The 23939-nt window shown below is 54.1% G+C and overlaps 1 protein-coding gene across 1 annotated transcript in view; it reads left to right on the plus strand.

Moving 5' to 3' along the window:
- The window catches only part of COL27A1 (collagen type XXVII alpha 1 chain), a 138896-nt gene that overhangs the window by 16213 nt on the left and 98744 nt on the right, over window positions 1-23939 (plus strand). The window contains exons 4-7 of the mRNA XM_060608896.3: window positions 3588-3641; window positions 7697-7750; window positions 17735-17788; window positions 19229-19282. Of these exons, the coding sequence (XP_060464879.3) occupies window positions 3588-3641; window positions 7697-7750; window positions 17735-17788; window positions 19229-19282 (216 nt within the window). The remainder of the gene's footprint in view (window positions 1-3587; window positions 3642-7696; window positions 7751-17734; window positions 17789-19228; window positions 19283-23939) is intronic.

Below are 23939 nucleotides of genomic sequence, written 5' to 3' on the forward strand. Positions count from 1 at the left end.
CCCCATTTTACAGCTGGACAAACTGAGGCCCGGAGGCACGGCACAGAGCCACACTGAGAACCCCCGGCCCGGAAGGCCCTTCCCTCGGACAGAGACTGGGGGAAAAGGCTCAGAGCCCTGAGCGCTGTTCCTGGGAATAACGGTGCGCTCAGATGGCCGGAAATGGGAGGCCCCTTTGAGGTCCCCTGCCTCTCCCTGTCCGGCTACAGGCACTGATAGAGGCGCAGAGACTGAAGAGTCCTCACGCAGAGTCACCAGCAGTTAGCAGCACACGAGAGACCGGACTCGGGTCTCCCAGATCCTCGGCCTCTGGAGCCTCTCTGCTCGCTGCCAGGGGCCCTGCCAGCCAGGGCGGACTTCTTTCTGCAAGGCTTGGCAGGAGGGTGGTTGCAGCTGGACATCAGAGTGGACTTGTTCCGTGGGATGGGGTTCCCCTAGGTCTGGCTGTTGGAGGCCACGACCCTCAGGGGAAGCCCAGAGCAGCTGCTTGTTTGTTTCCATGGCTCTGTTTGTGCGAGCCCCCAAGCCCAGGCCTCGCTCACCTCCCCCAGGCAGGCCTGTGGCCCCCGCTCCCCTCCCCCTCGGCTCTGGGCCCTCTCAGAGGCCCCGTTGTTTGCGGCGTGGAGTGGAAAATCCCACCCCGGCCCTCGTGAATCATCCCAGAGTCACCCGCTCAGGCTTCAGGCCCTGGAAAGAAATGGCAGCGTTTTTCCACTGCGTGGAGAACAGGCAGGGTCTCGGATCAGGCGAGAGGGGGCAGGGGGGAGCGCCCACCCTCGCTTGCCCACTAACAAACTAACAAAGTAAGTACTGAACGGGGAAGGGTTAGGCCTGTGGCCGCGGCTGGGCCCGGGTTGGTAGAGAAGAGCCAGGCCAGGCCCGTGGCCGGGGGCTGGGCTGCCATGACACGGAGCCGGGCTGTGGACTGACATCACCAGGCTGGGCCGTGGGTCCCAACTGGCACTTAGAGTCTGCTCTGCAGATGTGTGGGTGAGGTCAGACTCCCAGCCTGGATGCCCCTGTTTCTGGGGCAGAAGAAATGCCAAGAGGGAGTGTCCGGGCCTCCACAGCAGCGGCCCTACCAGGGTCCCTGAGGGAGAATCTCCCTCCCTGGAGCCCTGCACGAGCCCTGCCTCGCTGGGCCTTGACCTTCTTCTCTGTGAGATGGGCATGGTCTCCTCCTTTCCTCTCCTGCCAGATAACTGGAGAAGGAAGTCACCACCACCCTGCAACTCAGGAAGTACCCCATGCTGGGAAGGTTCTAGGATGCTCATTCCACGGCTGCCCATAGAGGGGCAAGCCCTTACCCAAGTTTGCACACCTAGTCAGAATATACCGAGCCGAGATTCTCTGCGTGGAAGCTCCCAGGAGAGGAGAACAGAGCCAATGTCCTGGGCTGAGTCCCTGTTCCGCCTGTTAGCTGTGTGGCCTTGGGCAAGCATTTTGCCACCCTGAGGCTCTTTTTGGTGTCTCATCTATGAAGAGGGCTCTGCAGTGATAAGGATGCCTGTAGCAGTGTTTCACTGAGCCCCTGCATTTCCCTTTAATTCTGGGTCACCTGGAAGAACAGGGCCAAGCAGGGCCTTCTGGAAAGGGAAATCTTTGCTCTTCCTGAAAAACAGATGCCAAGGAGGGTGGTTTAAAATTCGGAGTTGGAGAGCATCCAGCAGCTCGCTTAACAGAAACAACAGCTAACTTTTTGGGCTTTAGCTGTGTGCCAGGCACCAGGATTAGCACTTTTTATAGATTATCTGTCAGCAAGGTGCCGTCATATCCTCATTTTACACTTAAAAGAATGAAGGCTTGGAGAATGAAGTAGGGTGCCCTGAGAGCCACACAGCTCGTAAGCAGGGGTGCCTGGTGTGAACCCAGGTCCCCAGTCTTACAACGTTCTCTACTGTTACCCTGGTGCGGGTGGCTGGGGCGGGGAGTGGGGGGAGCAGTGGGCGGGGTTGTGGAGCGGAGCCTGGCCCTGAAATCCCAAACCTGCAGAACTACATAGAAGGGCTCTGGATGGAAGGAAGACAAGGAAGACGGCTGCCAATTTGGCCAGAGGTCCCGGGAGGCTCCGAGGTGTCCGGGACTTGCCTGAGGCCACGCAGCCACCCGCTCCTCCCTCCACCCGGGGCTCTTTCCAGTGCCTCTGGGGCCTTGGTGCCCATATCTGCCTGTCTGGATCTCTCTTCTGATTTTTATTCATGGACGAGCAAGCACGTGGCGTTCACAGGCCAGAACTGTGAACCGAGCCTGCCCAGCGTGAGATCTGGATTAATTACCAGCCAAACCGTACTGGGTTTTCAACGCTGATTTTAACTCCGGGCAGGAAACCTGGAATCTCGTTGATGGTTATTTGAAACAAATGAATTCCCCAGGCCTCACACATCCTCGAAAGCCAGGCGTCCTTCGAAGGTTCTGTGTTCAGTTCTTCACATCAGGCACTCAGTTAATCCTCATTTATCCCTTCAGGGTAGACAGAGCCGTAGCTATTGAGCCCATGGTGAATGGGAGCAGGTGGAGACCTCAGGAGTCTCCAGCTAATAAGTAGCAAAACCAGGATTTGAACAAAGATCAGCCCTCTGTTTAGTAAGTCTGCTCAGCTGCCTTCTTTCTGTGCTATAGAGTTAGGCCTTTCTCTTGTGGGAAATAGGGAGCCATTGAATGTTGTTGAGCCACAGAGCACCTTGGGAAGGTGAACAAGCTGTGTAGAGAAGGACAGGAGTAGAGAGAGGGTGGAGGTAGAGAGACAAATGAGGGCATGGTCGCAGGTTCTCGGGGAGCAGTGATGAAGGCTGGACCAGGCTGTGACCACTGGAATAGAGAGAACGTTTCAGTGATGATTATATGCCAGTCACCGTGTTAAATGTTCACCATCTCTCATTTCATCCCTGTGACAATCCTATGAAGAGGCTCTTATTGCCTCCATTTTATAGGCCATAGGCTGGTTAAAGAACTTGCCCAAACCCAGCTGGTAAGGGGCAGCATGAGGTTTGAACCCAGGCCTGTCTGATGCAAAAGCCTTTGCCTATACCGTTTATGCTGCGCTGCCTCTCCATGGTGCAAAGAGGCTTTGTGTGACCTTGGACAAGTCCCTTCTCTGCTCTGGCTCTGCAGAGAACTTGGCTGAGCTCTGAGGTCCCTTGCTGTTTTATCTTATCAAACATTTAGCTGAACCCTAGGGGGAGAGAGAGAGAGAAATAGTTCCTCTGAGGAGACCGTGGTCTAACGGGAGTGATAGGCTTCTGAGCAGACAATTCCCCAAACAATATGAAGCCTTTACAATAGAGGGAAAGAGGGGACTTGACTCAACCTGGGGGAGGGATCAGGGAAGGCTTCCTGGAAGAGGTGACAGCCTGGATAAGTTAGCTAGGCAATAAAAGACAAAAACTTCAAAGACCTAGAAACAGCAGCTGCAAAGGCCCGAAAGCCTCAAAGACCATGAGTTCCTTAGGTAGGGACCTCAGAGGACCCCTCTTCTCAGCCGCTGGGTTTCCATGCCCAGAGCTCTGGACAGGCTTGTTGAATGACTGCTTGAACTCATTCTCTGCTGCCACTTCGCACTGATGCCATCTTCTTGCTTTTTTCCTCAGGGTCCCCCTGGGCTGCCTGGGCTCCCTGGACCCCCTGGTGCACGGGGGCCTCGGGTAAGTGATCACACACTGTCCTTGGGAGCTCTGGTTGGCTCTTTGGCCTGTATCCCACAACCCCCAAGTTCCAGCCTCGCTGTGTGTCCTCAGGCTGTTTCCTGTCCCACGTGAGGACCCATTTTCCATTTTGCCCATTGGAGTGTACTTAGGGCTCTTAGGGGGCACCGTGTGGACGGGCGTGGTGTGGGAGAGCAATGACCTCTTACAGGGTCTCAGTTGTTCATTGTGGGTATCACCCGTGGCAGCCTGGAGTGGAGAAGGGGTTTCTGCAGACCACACGTCCTGAGCTGATGGGTTTCAGCATCTGTCCAGGACAAAAGCTGGCTTGGGAGGACATGACCCTCACATCCATCTCTGCACCTCTGCAGGCACCTCTGCAGGGCCTGGGGTGGGGATACCGACATAGGAAAGGTCAGGGTGGGAGCTACCCATGCTGAGAGGTCTCATCAGAGGCTGGAGGATGGCTTGGCTGGGCTGCAGTGGCTGAGATGAGCTCGCCTGAGCCTTGGTGTGAAAAACCGCTCCTACGTGTCATACCTCCTATGTCACTTAATGCTGCCTTGTTTGAGCCCCTCTCCCCTAGGAGCCCCATGGGCCAGTACAATCGTTCTCCTTTTAGGGACGAGGAAACTGAGCATGTAGGAAATGGAAGAGCCCAGGATGGGAGCCCAGGCTCTTAACCATATGCTGGGATCCTTGGGGGTTTCTCTTGTTGAAAAATCTGTCCTTTTTCCAAGAGGGCTCAGACCCATGACGCCTGGCACCTGTGCCTAGGCTGAATCAGCCTTTCCCACGCTGGGTGCCTGGCAAGGCTCTGGCAGAGGCAGCTGCCTGGGGCATATTTTTAGCTCTGAACCCAGCGGATGGTTCTGGTTATGCAATTACTCGAGCCCTAGTTCCCTCCAGACCTGGCCCTGTGCTCTCTGGGCCCAGGGCTCTGGAATCTGCTGTCTAAAGCAGCATTTCCTCCTGGCTCCAGAGTCTCCATGGAGCATCTACCCAGAGCTGGGGACCACAGAGGTACCAGGGATACTGCTGGCCACAGGGCCTTGCAGCCTGGGACCAGGAGGAGGCCCTCTGACTTAGCAGGCACCTTACCTATCCAAACCGCTCCTCTGCACCTTCGCTCGGGCTGTTCTCTCCACCTGGCCCCGGCGACCTGGCGTGCCCTTCTTTGCAAGCTCCTCCTCCATCCCCTGCAGAGATCCAACGCCACCACGTTTTCTGATGACTGTCCCCTTCTCGGAATTCCTGCAGCAATTTATCTGCCTTTCTGGATGGCACGGATCACTTCCGAAAAGCTCACAGAGACTGCTGAACTCTGTTGACCGAGCTACATATGCATGACCTCACCCTCCTAGTCATCCCAAGAAATAGGTTCCAATAAGTGTCCCCATTTTACATGTGAGGAAACTGAGGCTCAGAAAAGTTGTTACTTTGGACAAAGTCAACCATAGGATAAATGCCAGAGCTAGGACTGAAGCCAGGCAGTGTGACCCCAGAGCCTATGATGGTAACGATTTATTGCACTGATTTTTCTCTCTACTCAGTCAGGCCCTTGTGGGCCAGAGGCAGGCCCTGTTTTTCTCTTTCTTACACAATGCCTCTCAGAGTGCCCTGCATATAGCAGGTGCTGGCCAAATGTTTGCTGAAGAGTTCTAGGCCGAGAGTTAACACTTCACCCCAGAAGCTGTGTGATCTTAGGTAAATCTCTTCCCTTCTCTGGGCCTCAGTTTTCCCATCTCTAAAGCACGGGGTCCTTCCAGGATTTTCCAAGGCATTTCCTTAGAAAGGTATTTCCAAGGTTCCTCCCAGCTCTGAAATTCCATGAGTGAGTGAATGGCTCTCCTGACATCCTTCTTGGGCTCTCTGTGTGCTCCCCTCCCCATCATCCTGTTTCTAGACTGGAAATTCCATAGATCATAAAATTCCAGAGATAATAGAATGTGAAGATTAGACAACCCCAGCTCCTCTCTCCACAGATGGTGGCTCTGGGGCTCAGGGAGGGGCAAGGCCTTACCTGAGGTCATCCAAAGCTCAGTGGCATGCCCCTTCCCACCTCCGCATACTCCCCCGGCCCGCGGAAGGATGTTGGGGAATCCCTGGGCCCTCCCCACACCCGGCTTTCTGGGCTGCGGCATTTATAGAATTGGTCTGCTTGGCTCCCAGTCAACTATGTGCTGCTTCGTTTCGCTGCAAGGCAGTGGCTGGAGAGGGGAGGAGAGGTGGGGGCGGGGAAGCAGGAAGAAGCCCCCACCTTCATAAACTGCAGATGGGGTAGCCGAGTGCTCCAGGCCACCGTCTTTGGGGTAGCTGGGGGGCACAACTGGGGAGAAGTGGCCACTGTTGGCCTCCCACAGCCCATGCCTGGTTCTGGAGTGCTGGTCGGGGGCCCCTCCTGAAACGCCTTTACGCAACTTAGGCCCAATTCAGGCTGAGCCCTGAGGTTAGACCCCAGAAGCCTGGGCAGGGGTGAACATCTGAGGTCCTCCACGTTCCTTGGAGACCACTGGGCCCTAGTTACTCATAGGACTTTTGGGGAGAGCAAGGCTGGGGAGGGGGAGGGCTGCTCACAGCTAGTTCCAGGTCCTGACACTGCCAGGTCACATCCATATGCCAGGAGGCGGTGCTCGGGGGCATGCTTGCGAGGGCTGGAGAGCTGCTTCGTTTAGAGAGAGCGTTGCCCGTGACACCATATCAATTCCTCAGGCTGAGTGAGCTTCTGAACACCGTTCCTTCTCAACGTGTTCAGAGAAGGGGAGGGTCCCCGTTCAGGCGTCGAGGAAGAGGGAGGTGCCGTGGTTGGAATGTGACAGGCTGCAGCTGGAAAGTTGGCCTCCGAGAGGGAGGAAGGAAGCAAGTTCATACACAGCTAGCCAGATGAGTCAAGAGGGGCCAGGGACAAGGGCAGTGTGTCTAGAAGCCGGTGTGGTGGGGCACCACTGGGCCTCTCGAGGTGCCTCTCCCCACCCCCTCTGCCCCCAGATTATTCCTGCTAGACAGAGACTCTCGGGAATTACCTGACTCTTAGGGCTCTGTTTCTATTACTGGCTGCAAGACTCTAACCCAGGGCCCTTGCTGGAGAAAGTAGACATAACAGGTTCCAGCTGTTATATGGGATTCAGATATGACCTGGGAAAATCCAGTGCCATGAATAAGCCTTAGACCTGAAGCCAACAGGCCTGGGTCCCAGCCCTGGCTCGGCCATCGCTCTGCTGTGTGACTTGGCCAAGACTCTTTGACTCTCTGGGCCCGGTCTTCCTAGCTGCTCCAAGGCCCCCAGAGGACCCGTAAGCTCAGAGCGTGTAGGAATCTAAGGGAGAGCTCTCTGGCTGGGCTGTGGCTCCGGAGGGATGCACCTTTGCTCGGGAAATGCCACATACTCCCTTCACTGAGTTCTCTACTCCAAAGGCTCACACAACAGCACGGTTGGAGCCGAAAGGGAGCAGTTCGTTTAGGCAGAAGTCCTAGAAGATCCCCGGGAGGAAGTAGCATTTGAGCCAGGCCTTGAAGAATGGGGTAGGTGTCAGCTGGGGATGGATGGGAAACGCATGCCAGGTGATGGGAACAGCACAGGCAAACGTGATGAGGCATGGGGGAGGGAAGCAAATAGAGAAACGGGTTTTGAGCCCGGGAAGCCAGCCTGGGAAGGGCTGCGGGGCCAGGTGGAGAGAAGGGGGAGGCGGCAAAACTCCGAGGTTGAGGGCTTGAGCTCTGAAGCCGGACATCTGAGGTTGAGCTCTGGCCCTGCCTCTTAGCGGCTGAGTGACCTGAGAAAGTTCTAAACCTCTCTGAGCACCGTCTTCAAAATAGGAATAATGATAGCTTCTACCTCGCAGGTTAGTAGAGTAAAACGAGGTGATGCATGGAAAGTGTTTAGTGCAGGGGCAGGCACTGAGGGGGCCCTCCCTAAGAGTAGACTGCCATGATAGTCCGCTGAGGCTTGGCTCGGTGAGAAGACCCAGAAGGGTAGGGGGAATGTGCCGGGCATTGCTGTGGGAGGTGCGTGACACCCATTTTTCTCTCACTTCTTTGTTTCTTTCCCCTTTCAGGGTCCTCCTGGGCCTTATGGAAACCCAGGCCTCCCCGGCCCTCCTGGAGCCAAAGTGAGTGTTTGCAGTGGGGTCTGCAGGTCGGGCCAGGGAGTGGGTGCTGGGGTTGGGGCCACGTTTGGGGTGCTTCCTAGGGGCTCCTGGTGGGAGGGCCTCAGTGCCACAGGCAGTCCCGGAGCGCCTCCCAAGTGCCAGGATGGTGACACAGTGGGGACTTGGGAGTAGAGCTTCTGGCTGGGGGTGGGGGGGCTAGGGAGAAGAGGACAGCTGCCACCTACAGTCCTCAAAGGAGAGCAGGAAGAAGGGTCATTTGCTGCTTAATAGGGCGGACCTGGAATGTCGGACTAGGGATATAAGTTTTATGGGTCGTAAGACTTACCCTGTCCGTCTTTCAAGCTGGGGAGGGACATGGTCGTATTTGAGGACGATCAGTGTTGTATGGACGTTGACTGGAGGAGGGGACCAGAGCAGAGGCAGGGAGACCTGGGGTGGTACAGGGGAGGGATGAGGCTAGCCCAGCCAGCCTAGGGATGTGTGAGGAGGGGAAGCGGCTGCAGTCACGATGTGGGGGGGAGGTAGAGACGACGGGGCCATAGGCGACAGAGAAGAAACCAGTGACTCCCAGGGGGTAACCCGGGGGACCAGACCCGGGAACCCAATGAGGATGTCATTTGGGACCCTGGAGCCCCGCCAGGTGGAGACCATTTGTGGACAGACCTTTTGAAACTCTGCAGAAGGCTGAGCCAGAGATAGAGCCTTGGGGGGGGGGGGGCAGGGGGTGGTGGCCACCTCCCCCAGGGAACCTTTCTGGAATGCTCCAGTCCACTTTAAGATGAGCCCGCAGAGACCAGAGTGACCGGTACTCTGATGCCGGCTGGGAACTGCAGCCCCGCAGCTCCTCGGTCTATTCCTGCAGCTGCGGCAGTGAACAGGGCTGTCCGGGGCTGTGCTTGGAGTGAGCAGCCTGAGCACCAGAAGGTGTGCCAGGCCAGCAACATTTAGGTCATGGGGAGAAGTCTCCAGGAGTGGCCGGAGACACAGGAGGAGGGGAAGGAAATTGCAAGGTCAGGGAAGCCAAGAACGCAGAAACCGTGTGGAAAGAGTGTGAAGCAGGCTGGAAAGGCAGAGGGGCTCCCGGTCAGGACAGAGCCCGGCCCAGCCTGCCCTCCGAGGGTCACGAGAGTGGCCAGGCCCAAGGTGATTCTTTGCTAAGCCTGTCGTGCAGGTCGGGTGGCTTAAAGAAAGTTTTTATTGTCGGCAATAATCACCGTATATTGGACCTTACTGTGGGCGCTGTGCATGCACTTTATGTAACTTGTCTTCATTGGATCCCCACAAAGACCTAAGGAGATGGGTGGAGATACCGTACCCATTTACAGATGGGGAAACCAAGGCTCAGGCACCTTAAGCCAGTGTCTGGGAAATGGTAGCAGGTACCTGCTCCAGTGGGCCGGGCAGAAAGAGGCAGCTCCCGTGGAGACTTCTGCTTTGCACAGGGCTCAGGTCTCCCAGGCCGTGGGCTACATCGAGATGTCGAGGACGCACAGCTGTTCCAAATCACCAGGTCTGCTCAGGGACACGCTTTTCTTGGTCTGGCTGGGACCGTCTGGTCCTCCCCACTCCCTCCAGCTTCCAGATTGATCCCTGGCTTCTATGGGAGCAGAGTCTCCTTCTCCGGCCCATGCTGACCCCACACTGCAGGGCCTCAGCCCCAGGCCCACGGCAGCCCTGGTCTGGCCTGCAGCCCACTCTCTCTCATCCAGCCGATAGGTGTGCTGAGGCAGGAGGGGGCCCCTCGGCTGCTTCTCCCTCCATTTTGAGAAGCAGCCCTGGGTGCGGTGAGTGAGGCTCGTACCTAGCAAGTGACTCTGCCTCCTGCCGCATAGAGCTGGGATGAATGGACTCAGGGTCTCCTGGACAGGATTCCAGCCTGCTTCTGCACATAACAACTAAGGGTGTGGGTTCCAGAAAATACACTGGAATAAGAGGCTGCTTCTTCCATGAGTGCTTGCGTAAAACTCCAAGGGGGAGTCATGCCCTTTGCCTGCTACCTGGCCTGGAGCCCAGGGGTGAGCAGAGGTGGCCCCAGGACAGGCCAGTTGGGTGGGAGCCCCCAGTTCGCTGGGCTTGGATCCTGGGCTGCGCTTGATCTGTGGTGTGGCCAGGACAAGGTTAGAGCGGAGGCCCTCCCTGGATGGAATTCCTGACTCAGCTGAAGACAATGCTATGGATCTGCACCAAGGGTGTGATTCTGGGGAGAGGGTCCTCACTGTGTTCCAGATCCCCCTTGGGCCTGGGAGGTGACCTGATGGGACCGTAGGGCCGGCCTCCCGCAGGCCCTGGGCCGGCTCCTCCTCTTCCACATGATGTTGGCTTCTAGAGCCGCCCCTGGGGCCACCCATCTATTCATCTTCCTTCAGTCAACAAACGTTTATTGAGCACCTACTATGTGCTCAATAATTGATAGAAAAATCAGGAAGGTCTGCCCAAGTGACAGGGAACCTCCACTTTGGATGGGTCACTGTGCATACATTGTTTCAGGGGGTTGATGGAGCCCTCAGGAGCTGATGGTCTTGTAGGATGAAGACTGAGGGGTGGGAGAGTCAGGTGGATTGAGCAGAATCAAGAAAGGGAGGAAGAGCAAAGGAAGGACTTCATGCCTCTTGAGGTCACAAAGGGCCAAGGTGACTTTCCCGGGTTACTGGCAATGACCAGCAGGGGCAGGACTATATTTTGGATCCTTGGGTTTGCCCGCTGGAAGACACTTGTCAGGGCCGCTGCAAGCCAGAGCCACGGTTCAGCCCAACCCGCCTGCCCTAGGCCCCAAGGCTTACCCATGCGCCCATATACCCATATACCCCACGCTCAAATCTACCAAGAAGACGGAGGGTCAACCCCCACATGGAGTCGAGATCAAGGGCTTTGGGAATGAGGCAGAGAGGCCAGCACCCTGGGAGGATGGCACTGGCTGACGTTTAGAGGCCCAGTGTTGAGTCATTGGATTGATTCGTGGAGCCAACCAACCCACAGTTGTTGCTGCAGGGAAGGGCAGTGATGAAGAGCACAGACTCTGGAGCCAGATGATCGAAGTTCACATCCCAGCTCTGTCCTCTCCTAGTTCTGTGACTCTGGGTACATCATTTCTGCTTCCCGTGCCTCAGTTTCCTCCTCTAGCAAATGGATGATAAGAGTAGCTGCCCCCTTGAGTTGTCATGAGGACTAACTGAGTCACTTAGAGCAGTGCTGGCCTGTGGCAATGCTACGGGAGGGTCAGCTGTCAGCACGTGCAAGGTGTTGGGCCAATGTTGGGGCAACAGCAAGTGCAGTCCCTGCCCTTGCGGAAACAAGCTAACCGCACTGGCAAATGCAGAATTATGCCATGATCAGGGTTCCACATGAGAAGCATGGGCTGCTCCGATGCCTAGCCCAGTGGGGATTGGTCTGGTCTGGGAGGTGAGGTGTGCCTTTCCGGAGGGCAGATGGGCTGAACTAAGGTCTGAGGTGCAGCGGGTGACAAGACACAGAGGCAGGGGGTGGCTGGGGAGGGTAGCAGGCCTGGTAGGCGGTGGTAAGACTTTTGGACTTTAGCCAGGGAGCAATAGGAATCCGTGAGCAGGGTTTTGGCAGAGGTGACATGATCAGATGAGGTCTGTAAAGGCCACTCGGGCAGCCTGAGAAGCAGGGCTGAGAAGCCGGTGGGGAGGTCTGGAGCTGGGGATGCTGATGGGCCATGGTACAGTCAGGTGGGATGCAGGGCCGGGTGCAGGTGAGGGGCTCTGGGCCAAAAGCAGGTGGGGCTCCAGCCATGAAGAAAACCAGAGCTGCCCATGCCAGAGGCTCAGGCCCCCGGCCCACTCTTCTGGGCACGTGGTCGCTCCATCCCTCATGTGGATTACCTGGGATTATTATGGGCCCTTGGGCACTAGGGGAGGAGAGGCGGGCAGGAAGGAGCAGACCTGGTGACCCAGGCAGCTGCTGGTGGAGCTGGCGGGAACCGGGGTGGAAGCAACCCTACAGGGTTCTCAGGCCCCAGCTCCCGCCTTTCCCCCTTCCTCTGATGATGGAGTTGGGCATGCTCAGTAAGGAAAATGTGGAATAGTCTAGAAAGTATCGAGAAGAAAGTAAGCTCCCTGCAATGGCCCTGCCCAGTGATAAGCGCTGAGTTCATTTTGAGGACTGGGCCAGGGACTGGCCGAGAGCTTCACATACTTTTTGGGCACGTGTTATTACCCCCGTTTTCCAGATGAAAAAACTAAGGTCCAGGTGGCTAAGTAACTTGCCCAGAGTCACATTTCTGAAAAGTGGCAGAGACGGGATTTGGACCCTCTACTGCCTAACTCCAAAGCCTGCATGTACTTTTAGCTACGAGGCAATTTTGCTCCACAGCTAGCTCTGTGTCCTTCCTTTGTGGATTAACGTATATTATGTATGTTAACATATACATATATAACACATACATTTTTTATTTACTTTATTTTTTAATGTTTATTTATTTTTGAGAGAGAGAGGGAGACAGAGCGTGAGAGGGGTAGGAGCAGAGAGAGAGGGAGACACAGAATCTGAAGCAGGCTCCAGGCTCTAGGCTCTGAGCTGTCAGCACAGAACCCAACGCAGGGCTCAAACTCATGAACTGTGAGATCGTGACCTGAGCTGAAGTCGGATGCTTAATTGACTAAGCCACCCAGGAGCCCCACATATATAACATATACTAATCAAACTGCATACATACGCACACAAAGATATAGATGTACATACACATACATGCACACATACATATAGGTGAATAATTGAAAATATGCCCTATACCCAAGAGCTTTATGTGTTCCACTGTTATTTTGCTAGCAATTGCCTTCTAGAAAGATTGAACCAATTCATGCTGCTGCTAGCATCAGAGGAGGGTATTTTAAAAAGATAATTTATTCTTGTTTTCACTTCACTTCATTGATCATTGAGAAGAATGTGTTTCTTACATCTGTTTTCCATTTGTATTTTATCATTTACAAAGTGGTTTATCTGGAGGGTTGGGATGCTGTCCTTTGTTATGGATTTGTAAAATTATTTCTATTTACATACTAAGATTAGGAAGGCTTCATCTACCTTAGAAATATTTTCCAGTTTGGCAGCTTGCCTCTTCAGAGTATTCATGATGATATTCACAAAGAAAAGTTTTATCTATTTTTTTTGGACCAACAATCACAGCTCACACTTACTAGGAACTTATGTCAGATAGTTGGAGAGGGTTCCACCCGTATGTAAAATTTATTGTTCTTTATTATTTAAAAAAAATTTTTTAAATGTTTATTTATTTCTGAGACAGAGAGAGAGCATGAGTCAGGGAGGGGCAGAGAGAGAGAGGGAGACACAGAATCAGAAGGAGGCTCCAGGCTCTGAGCTGTCAGCACAGAGCCTGACGCGGGGCTCGAACTCACAGACGGCGAGATCACGACCTGAGCCGAAGTCGGACGCTCAACCGACTGAGCCACCCAGGCGCCCCATATTGTTCTTTACTTTTATACGCAGACATTTCTTTCCTACCACATGATCAGATAGGTATTCATTTATATTCCTAGTCATTTCATAGTATCATTTGTATCTTTAAAAAAATTTTAAACCATCTGGTATTAATCTTCATGGGGGGCTGGTATGAAGTGGGGTTGTAACTTTATTTCCCCCCCCAATATTAACCATTTATTAATTAACCTTGACTCTACTGATTATTATATGACAGACCAGGGTCTATCCCTGGCCATTCAAGTATGTGTCATTGCTCTGCTTGTATATGTTTTGCTTAAATACTATTTTATGTGACATCTACAATCTTTACTCTATGTGCCTTCCTCCCTGTCTCCCCGTTCTTTGAAAATATTTCTGGCTATTTATTCTGTCAGATGAACTTTATGCTCATCTTAATCATTTCCTTAAAAAACACCCTGGGGGTTTTATTGGAATTGCGTCAAATGTGTCTATTAATTTGTGAGGAATTGACATCTTTAAAATATCATGTTTTCCTGTCTAAAACCATGACATGCCTTCTCATTTGGTTGCATTTTTTAACCATCTCTTAATAAACTATTATAGCTTTTATTGCATAAGACCTGCACAGCTCTGGTTTATGTGTAGAAATTCTGTATTTTTGTTGCTGCTATGAATGAAATATTTTCCCCATTCTATTTTCTAGCTGGCTGTCAGCTTTTGAATAGGACTGTTGACTTTTGTATTTTTGTCCTTTTTGTGTTTATTTTATAACCATGCCCTGTACTGAATAATCTTATTGATTTTAATAGTATGTCTGTTGGTTCTCCTGGATTTTTTAGACAGGCACTCATACCATTTGCAAAAAAGGGACATACTTTTGTCTCCTTTTCCTCAAAGGCGAGTTGTCTCATTTGTTTTTCTTGCCCTATTGCATTGGCCTGAACTTCTAAATGCATGATATCCACGTTATTTTTAGAGGAAGTCTGAGCCAACCCTAGCCCTAGAGTTGTCTCTTGGGATTCTAATCACTCATGTGCTCATTTGTGAAATATTTTATGATGCCTCCTCTGGGCCAGGTCCTGTGCTGGGTACTTGGATTAGAGATGACTTACACGGGGGCATTTCTGGCCCAGAATTTCCCAGTCCTTCGTGATGTGTCCCTTCTTTGTGTCAGCGCCTCTCTTGACCTCAGCCACTCAGAGCCCTCTGTTCTCTCTACTTCCCAACCCTACCTGCAGAAAAGGAGCTCAACATAGTTACCACCCCCACTATATTTGTAGCATTTATGGGTGAGGATATACCTTTCCACCTGTCTTCTAGTTCTCAGAGGCTCTGTTAACTAGTCCAGATGGAGTACTATTCCCCACACAGAGAGGGAAAGGGGCTTGCCCAAGGTCACACAGGCTTGTTGGCTGGAGAGCTGGGTTGGCAACAAGGCTCTCATCCTCACCAATGGCTAAGCAATTAATTAGACTTTATAGATCCTTCTATTTCTCACTGGGGAATCTGCATGAGTCTGCCTGGGAAGCCATAGTCTTCTCCATCCCAGAAGTCACACATGCACCTGACTAGGGATGCCTCGAGCATCCCTGCAGCTAAAACTTCATCTGCCTCCCTCCTTGTCTCCCTCCAGCCTGAGCTTAGCTGGAACTCCCTTTAGGAATTTCCTGTCAGTCTGGGTCAAGTTCTCCCTGACTTCCTCCTGTACTCCACTTAGCACTGGGTTGTAGTGTTTTCATCTGCAGTGAAGTGAAATGTAAAGAGCTTGGGCTCAAGAACCAGACTGCCTGAGTCTAAATCCCATCTACAAATTGTCTGACTTTGGACAAGTCACTTATCCTCTGTGCCTTAGTTTCCTCATCTGTGAAATGGGGATGGTGATCGTTGCTACCTCACAGATTTATGTGTCCGGGGCTCAGAAGAGCTCCCAGAAAATGCTAGTGCCTGTAATGATAACAGGCACTCTTTATCATTACTCGTCTCTGGTTTCTCCCTCGAGAGTCCCCCATAGACATGAACTGGGTCTTGTTCCCCACTGCGGTTTTCCCTGTCTTTACCCCAAGACTTGGCTCAGAGTAGGTGTTCAGTATGTATCTATATTTGTAGCTATTGTACTGGGGCAAGGATTATGTCCCAAGCACTGCGCCAGCTGCTCATAATGCAGAGAGAAATCTATAAAATGGCCCAGGTGAGGAACCCGGACAAGGGAGCAGGTCTGTCACCTCGTGGGGTCTCAGTTCCACCTTTTATGAAGTGACAGAACAGGATACACGAAGACCCACCCCTGACTGCATTTCAAGCCCAGCTCCTCTCCCAGCTACAGACTGAGGTGGGCAAGGGCGGGGTGGGGGAAGCTGCTGTCCTTTTTTGGCCATTGGAATCCTTGGTAGCCCTGAGCCTGGCCTTGCACTTGCACCATGGACATAAAAGGCATCGGAGCAGGGCTCGTGAGGAGCCAAGGCTGGGAGACTGTGTGTGAGGGGTGGCCCGTGTGGGGTGGGGGATCCCGGAGGGTGGGCTCTGCAGAAGTGACCTGCAGGGACCCAGGTGGGCAGAGAGCTGGCGTTCCAACGGGAGGGGCCAGTCTCCCGCCTGGGGCAGCTGCCATTTGGTCAGAGGGAGTGCGGGAGAGTCGTCCGGGCTTCTCATTCATAACCGAGTAAGTGAGTGCTTTGAAGTCAGACAGACCAGGCGCTAGCTGAACCTGGGAAGCCCTCGCCTCTTACCTGTGTGTCACCACAGGCTGTGACCCAGCCTCTCCGAACCTGTGTGTCGATCCTGAATTGCAGTGAGTGGGTGTTAAGAGGTCTAATGGACACAGTACCGGGCACGGAGTAGGTGTGCTGTGAATGACCTTCTCTTCCCTCTTTAAGGCTCTATCCAGTTCAAATGTGGCAATGTCTTGTGGAGAGTGGCTGAGTCAGGATTTGGAAGGGCTGAGTTCTGATGAAGAAAGGAGCCAAGTGGGAATTAATTAAAGTTGGCCAAACCACCCCTCCCATGTGTCACATCCATTATCTCACTGGCTCCTTGCCAGGAAACCTAAGACGCTGGTGGATGTGTGTGTGTGTGTGCGTGTGTGTGAGCACCTGTGCGCGAGAGAGTGTGTATGCATATGCCTGTGCGCGGAAGCGTGCACGTATGTGTGTGCACCCATGTGCATGTCTGAGTGAGGGTGCACGTGCCCTCCCGCACGTGTGTGTCTGTGTCTGTGTGTGCGTGTGTCCTGGGCAGCCCCCGTTTTAAGGCTCAGGGCAGTGAAGTGACTTGCCCGAGGGGCCTCTGGGATTCCGTGCCTTCGCCCCAGGACTTCTGACTCAGGGCCCAGCCTGGGGAGGGAGCGTGGGAGTGAGCGTGAGGGACAGGGATCAGGGGTTCTTGGAAGGTGACATCAGGGTGGACTGACTCTCCAAAGGACTGTTTTCTGAGTAATTTAGCCATGTTGGGCCAAAGGACCAGGCTGGCAGCCAGGAGCACTCTGCAGCCCTGTAAGAGATGCAGCTGGCGAACTCCACGGGCCCTTTCCCTCAGCCCCAGGCTCTTGGGAGCCAGGATCCTCACGATGGGGACGCTTCCGTATGCTAGACACAAAGGGTGCTTGTCTCTGACCGGGCACCCTCTGCTCACTGGCTTCTCCCCAGTTTACCATCTTTTCTAACTCATCGGGTCCCAGGGCATCCCAGAACACAGACCTGGGAATGACCACTTCAGGGGTCTTAGCTCCGCCAGTGCCTCATCTTGGGGCCTCAGACAGTCCCTTTCCTTCTTCTAGCCTCAGTTTCCCCAAATGTATCAGGGAGTGACAGCGCTTCCCTCACCCGCTTCCTCAGGCTATTGTGAGGATCTCATGAGATGAGGGCTTTGCAAATGGTAGAGGGCAATGCACAGATGTAAGTGGGTGTTACTGCACCGACCCTCGGTAATTAGAGAATAGTGAGGTGAGTGTACCGGAAATTCAAGGAGAATCGGTCATGTGTCTTAGATGTGTCTCTGAGAAGCGGTCTGAGAGCTCAGGGGAACAAGCCCGGAGGCGGTCTTAGCAATACACACATGCAAGGACTCGGCACCCAGAGATCTACCGGTTGGTTGGGGAGGACACGTTCAGGCTGCGTCTTGAAGAATGTCTATGGCTTGGTGAATGAGGGTCGAGGACTGGCTTTCTAGGTGGGGGTAACTGCCTGAGCAATGACTGGGCAGCGGGGAAGCACAGGGCATGGCTGAGGGTGGGCTGTGGTCTGGCGAGGAGAAGAGGGACCCTGTCTGTGGGTTTGGCTGCTGGAAAGAGAGCCAGGTCTGCAGAGGAGGGGTGGGAGCAGATGACAGAAGATGTGGGACACACAAGGAGGAGTTTGGATGTGTCATCATGCAGTCAGTAGGGAGCTACGGAAGGTGTTAGCACAGGGAGGAATTGAACTGGAGAAGACCCCACTGGAGGTGTGTGAGCCGCGGTGGGGGGACGGATGGGAGGGCATTTTAGTAGGAGGCAAGGCTTTGAGCAGAGCTTGTGGGGAGCTGGCCTCTCTAGATGACTTGGTGGCCAAAGTGGAATTGTTTTTGTTTCAGGGACAGAAAGGGGACCCAGGGCTCTCACCAGGAAAGGCCCACGATGGGGCAAAGGTAGGTTTCCAGGGACCCCAGCATTGAGGGAAGCGGGGGAGAAGACAGTAGGGAAACTGCCACGCCCTGGCAGAGACCGCCGTGTGACAGAGGCAGGGGTGGGAAGTGGCGAGGGAAGAGTGTGGTTTGGTGTTTGCGTTGAAGTCCTTCAGCTGTCCCCATGCCAAACCCAAGGTCTTTCCCTGTACCTTCTTTGGGGCTGCAGCCAATAAAGCCAACAAAAGATTTGGCCTATGGACAAACCCTTGGTGAGTGACCTTTTGTGTAATGCCCTGCATTTCTGCGGGGCCCTCCAGGTGACCCTTGGCATCCAGAAGCTTCTTGGGAGCATACAGCCAGGAAGCTTCCAACAGACATTCAGAATCCCCTCTGAGGTTAATTCGGGTGGACAGGTCTGTGGATTTCTAGGAGGTGGGCCAGAGATTCAGGGCTCCCTAGCTCTGAGGGCCATGAGACCAGAGTTTCTCGGGGAAGAGAGAACGCTTAGGCCAGAGGACTTCATCTATCCCTGAAGCACTCCCCTCCATAAACTGATTAAGGGGCTCGAAGGAGCACAGGACAGGTAGGAACAGGGGAACCCAGACTTTAAGGACCCCCCCGCACTCAGACATACGTATCTTGGAAGGAACACACGAGTCTGTCTGGCTTCCTTCTGGACACAGCCCAGGAGCCCTCCTGATGGACAGAACACTGCTTCTCAACCCAGCCCCCTGTGCTTGGCCACACAGAAGAGGCAGCTCCCTTTGATTTCCCCAAGAGAACAGTGGCTCATTCCTTCACACCCTCCCTGATAATTGTTTCATTCAGCAAACATTTACTAGGTACAGACATCCACATCCATGCCCATTTGCTCCTCATTGAAACCTTGTCATACAGGACCGATGGGCCCAGCTTGCAGATGAGAAAACAGAGGCCTCAGAAGCCTTTGCTGGAGGTCACACAGCTGGTCAGGTGCAGAGCAGGATTTGTAGCCGGGTCTGACAAAGTCCGGGGGCCCGGGCTTCTCTCTTGCTCCTGGGTTGTCTGTTCTCTGGTCTCATGGCAGAAGTGCCCCCTACTGGGTGACTACCTTGCCCAGCATGGATGAGGAATGGGAAGAAGGGAAGGTGTCTCAGGAATGCAGAGAGGGCAGATCGGAACGGGACAGACAAGTTGTGTGTCCCCTGGGGCAGTGGTTTTCAAACACGATTTTAGCAGCACGCCTTTCCCTAAATGCTAGCTTGTGCCAAAGTCCAGTGTATGAAGTAGGTCAAGTGGAGTGACTGGGTTGGTGGGGAGGGGCTGGGGATCTGCCCACTCGGCCGCCCTCACGCCCCTCAGAGGCCTCTGGGCCTCCAGGAATCCTGTTCGCAGACAGCTGGCCATACGAGGGCACACCTGCAATTTCACGAGGGTCTCTGCTCCCGTCCCCTGCCTCACCCCTTTGTCTGTGTTTTGCAGGGCGACGTGGGCTTGCCTGGGCTCTCTGGGAATCCAGGACCTCTTGGACGAAAGGTACACCTTGGTTTCAACGCTTTGCTTTGTCCAGTGGGTTTTCTCTCTAGCTTCCCAGCTTCTCAGCTTCTCTCATCTTCCGGGACTGACAATGCTAGTGCCTATTCCAGGAAGTCCTCCTGGAGCCCCAGCCTGTAGGCCAGGAGCCTCCACTCTGCTCCAGGACCCTTGGCCCATCTTAGTTATTTTCCGCCTCTCCAAGTCTAGCCTCACCGGCCAGGGTGTACGAATCTGGTTTGTCACTCTCCCTGATGAGCCGAGCACAGGGCCTGCGCGTAGTAGGTGTTCAGGAAACGGGGGTGGTGGGGGTGGATGATGTAGGTCAAGGGTCCACTACTGTTTGCAAGATCGCTGATGGGGTTTCCAGTAGGCACATCGGCCTATAGCCGTGTCTTCAGCTTCCGCCCTGGCTCCCAGCTGTGGCTGCAGCCACCCTCTCTCTGGGCCATCTGGTTCTCACCTGGACCGATGTGGTATCTCCTGGCTCCGTCTTGTCCTTGCTCTGAGGGTCCCTGTGGCACAGGGGGACTTGGAGTATCACGTCCCCTGCATCCCCTTCACCCTCCGCGGCCAGATTTAAGGCCACGCCATAAATCTGAAGAGGCCAGACCCAGACAGGAGTCCGTGGCTGTCTGTGAGCTGGGGAAACATGGTATTTTCTGGCTCAGAGAACACAGAGGGACTCCTTCTCCCCACTCGCTTCCCCTCCATGCTCCAGTACTTTCTGATGGATGAGGTGTGAGTGGAAAAGTCTCTTTCCAGCACCGGCTCATAAAGCAGCCAGTGGTGGTCTCGCTCTGCGTGGGGGTGGGAATCCAGCAGAGGTGGCAGGAGATGGGAAAAGCAGACTAGACCAGCTCCTGCCTGGGTTCCAGGGCTCCCTGCTCTCAGCAGATGTCTGAGGGGGCCCAGGGCCCCCATCTGAGTGGGACCAGCTTACCTGAGAAGGGAGAGGCGTCTTTTCTAAGCTGAGGAAGAGCCTCCGTGCGGTTGGAAAACTGGCAAAGCCATTTACGCCGAGCCCCTCAGGCCCTGGCTGAGGCTGACACGCAGGAGTTTGGTCTGTGGCAGACCAGGGTCACCTGCTTGTGGAGGGAGGTGGGCAGAGCACGGGGCAGCGTGGGTCCCAAGGCAGGGACCCCTGACCAAGTGGTGGGAGCCGGGGAGGAGGACCAATGGGCTAGAATAGCACCTAGAAACGTCACTGTTGGTGAGCACTCTCTCCTCCCAGGAGCGTCTTTGGTGACAACAGCAGCCACTTCATCCTGATCCTCTTGCGTGGCTTTCCTGCATCATCTCGAGTGGGGAGCCTTGGGGAAAGGGGACATCAGTGGGTGAGGGGTGAAGTTAGCGTTCTGTTTGCTCACCAGCACATTAAATTTGGTTGTCACCTCAGTGTGACGCCAGTTATCCTATTTATTCATTTATTTAACAGCATTGGTAGAATGCTTATTCTGTGGCAGGCAGGATGCAAGGCATGGGGCGGGGGGCTGAACAAATAGACGAAAATCCCTGTCCTCCCCAGAGCTTGCGTCCCTGTGTGTGTGACAGGGAGACAGATAATAAAAAGAAAAACAGTAAAAATAGAAGGACAAATGGCGAATGGGCAAAAATCGGCAGGAGAAAGGGAGTTTGGGGGGTTCCCATATTCAATAGCGTGACAAATTAGAGGGTGTGCAAAGAGGGACTGTCCTTGGTCATATTGATGTCTCACAATAGCTTCCAAGAGTTAAAGCCGTATTATGCCTATTTACAGCTGAGAAAACCGAGGCTCAAATAGACATTCATTCATTCATTCATTCATTCATTCATTCATTCTTCCAATCAGTTAGCAAATATAGACGTAGGTACCGGGCCCCATACTGACCCTGGGAATGAACTCATCGAGGGCCTCATGGAGAATGAAGTCTATAACGGTGCTTCTCAGCCCCACTGTGCCTTAGAACCAGTGGGGGGGCTGTGGACCCCACCGCACAGATTCTGGTTCATTTGGTGTGAATGCGACCCAGGTACAAGATTCCTAGCTGCAGCTGAGACCGAGGGCCACTGATTTAATGGAAATACCTTCTAGGGTCGCTAAGCCGCAGAGCTGGGATTTGAACCCAGGTCTCTGACCTTCAAGCTCTTTCTGTCTGCACAATGCCGATTGAAATAGCTTCTCAAATAAGAGTGGGACCATCAAGTGACAAAGAACCTCCCCACCTGAGAAGGGTCATTTGCCTGCCGTCCAGCTTGCTGAAGGCCTTTGCTGGGCCAATTCCCACGGGCTGGGCAGGCCGGCAGACCAGGCCAGAGAGACCCGGACGGAACCCAGCTCTGTCCCCTCTCCTGCTGTGCGAGCTTGGGCAAGTGGCCTCACGTATCTGGGCCTCAGCTGCGTCAGGGAGTGGTTGGGATTCAGGGAGAGAGGCTGGATGAAATGAAATGTCACATCTGGCATGGGGCCAGTGCTCGGTAGGTACCACACACCAATTTGTTGAATGAACAAATGATCGTGATGACCACGAAGGAAAAACACCGAGGGTCTTGCCCCTCTGGTCCCATCCATCATCTAGCCTGGTTACCAGGTAACCACCCTCCGCTAGTCAAGAAGGCTCCCAGACCCCCATTTGCACCTTGGGAGGGCGGAGTCCTGTGCCGTCCCTAGTCTGACCCTCCTGCTTTCTTCCCTTAGAGCAGCGCTTCCCAGCTGGGGTGATGTGGCCCCCCGCCCCGGAGAACAGGTAGCGATGTCTGGAGACAGTTTTGGTCATCAGAGCTGGGAGGGGGAGGCTACTAGCTTCTCACGGGTGGAAGCCAGGGAGGCTGTTGAATATCCTACGATGCACAGGACAGCCTCACAGCCTCCACGGCAGAGACTCACAGCCCACAGTGGCCGCGGAGCCGAGGCCGAGAGCAACTCTGCGGCGTAGAAGCCCTTCTCCCGATCTGACGTGCCCTGGACCTCCCTGCCTCCCTGCCCTTGGCACGCTCTCTCTTCCACACTCGTCTTCACGCATCTGTCCCTCGACCCTGTTCTCAAACACCGTCTTCTCCAAGAGCGCCTCCCCAGCACCCCCAGGCAGAAATCACGCCTCCGCCCTCTGACCATCCAGCCCATCTTCTCAGCCCCTTTGGGACTCCGGCAGGAGACTCACTGGTGTCCTTGGCACATTGTCAGCTGGAGCAAGTGCACAGAGGACCTGTTCATCCTTGTTTCCTTGTGTGGGGCTTAGCATGGTGCCGGACACACGCATCTGCAGGCCTCGGAATCTCTCTTAACACACGGCCCCACGTAGACGTGACTCATGGTAAAATTGGTACGCAGTTGAAACTTCCTCCCGGCTCCCTCTTGCAGCCGTCACCCTGCCCACGGGCCTTCCTGATGCCCCCTGACTTGGCCACTTCCATGCAGAGCCCCTGCCAAGAACCTTCTCCAGGCTCCCCTGCTGCTGGGCTGCCCTGGGCTTCTGGGGCCCCTGCCCGCTGCTCTACTCCTGTTCTGCTGTCTAATCCAGTGCCTCCTTCAAGCCCATTTACAATGCCACCCCTTTCAGTTGGCCGTCTACACTGTCCTAGCATGTGGTGCTTCTCCCTCATTCCACTTAATATGTGTTACCTTCTAGAAGGTGGGGAGTGAGGTTGTTTTGTTCACCAGTGTATTCTTAGTGCGTAACACAGGGTCATCCTTGGGGCTCAGCAAACCTTAGTTGAATGAATGAACCAGTGGATGAATGCGTGAGCCATACAGAAATTGTGTCTTCCTGCCCGACCTGTCTCAGGTACCCCCTGAGCAGACTTTGCTGTCAGATGCCTGGCTGTGTCATGAGGGACTGTGCTTTTGGACAAACCACACACTTTTGAATCTTACAACTTCTGAGCCAACACAATGCTTTATGATTTTTTTTAATGTGTATTTATTTTTGAGGGGCAGAGTGCGAGTGGGGGAGGGGCAGAGAGAGAAGGAGACGGAATCCGAAGTAGGCTCCGGGCTCTGAGCTGTCAGCACAGAGCCCGACGCGGGGCTTGAACCCACAAACCGTGAGATCATGACCTGAGCCGAAGTCAGATGCTAAACCTCCTGAGCCACCTAGGCACCCTAACACAATGCTTTAAGAGGCCAGCTGGGGAAACTGAGGTTCAGAGAGGATCAAGGACTTGGCCAGTACCGTGTAATGAGTCACTCTGCCTCCTGGCGTGTTTCTTCCTCGCTGATCCTTTCTGTTAAATGGGGCTGTGTCTGCTGAGGCGATAGAGAAGTTTGGTGAGGAGTTTGCCGGAGTGCTAAGCAAGTATGGTGAGTTCCATTTTACTGCAGGAGAAGCTGGGACCTTGCACACACTGAGGTGGAGCCCGGAGGAATGGCTGAGGTCTAGGCACGCATTGCTCCCCAGGACCCCCAGGCAAAAGCAGGACCCCCCGCCTCCACCCTCCCTGCCCAAAGCCCAAATAGCATCCCGGCCGACGGGGAGACTGTCTGCAGCAACAGTGAGGTGATGTCTGGTTTCTCCTTGTGCATTGTAAGCAATGATTAATCTGGCTCCCCAACCAAAATATAGACCGAGTTCTATTATAAACACGGGTCCTGTGGAGACCCGCCTGCTGGGCAGCCAGAGGCCCCTTACAGATTCCGTGGTCCCTGGAGCTCCCCCGAAGCATCTGCTCTCCCCTAGTACCA

Source organism: Panthera onca, chromosome D4 (assembly GCF_046562875.1).
Source record: "Panthera onca isolate mPanOnc1 chromosome D4, mPanOnc1 haplotype 2, whole genome shotgun sequence".
Classification (NCBI taxonomy): Eukaryota; Metazoa; Chordata; class Mammalia; order Carnivora; family Felidae; genus Panthera; species Panthera onca.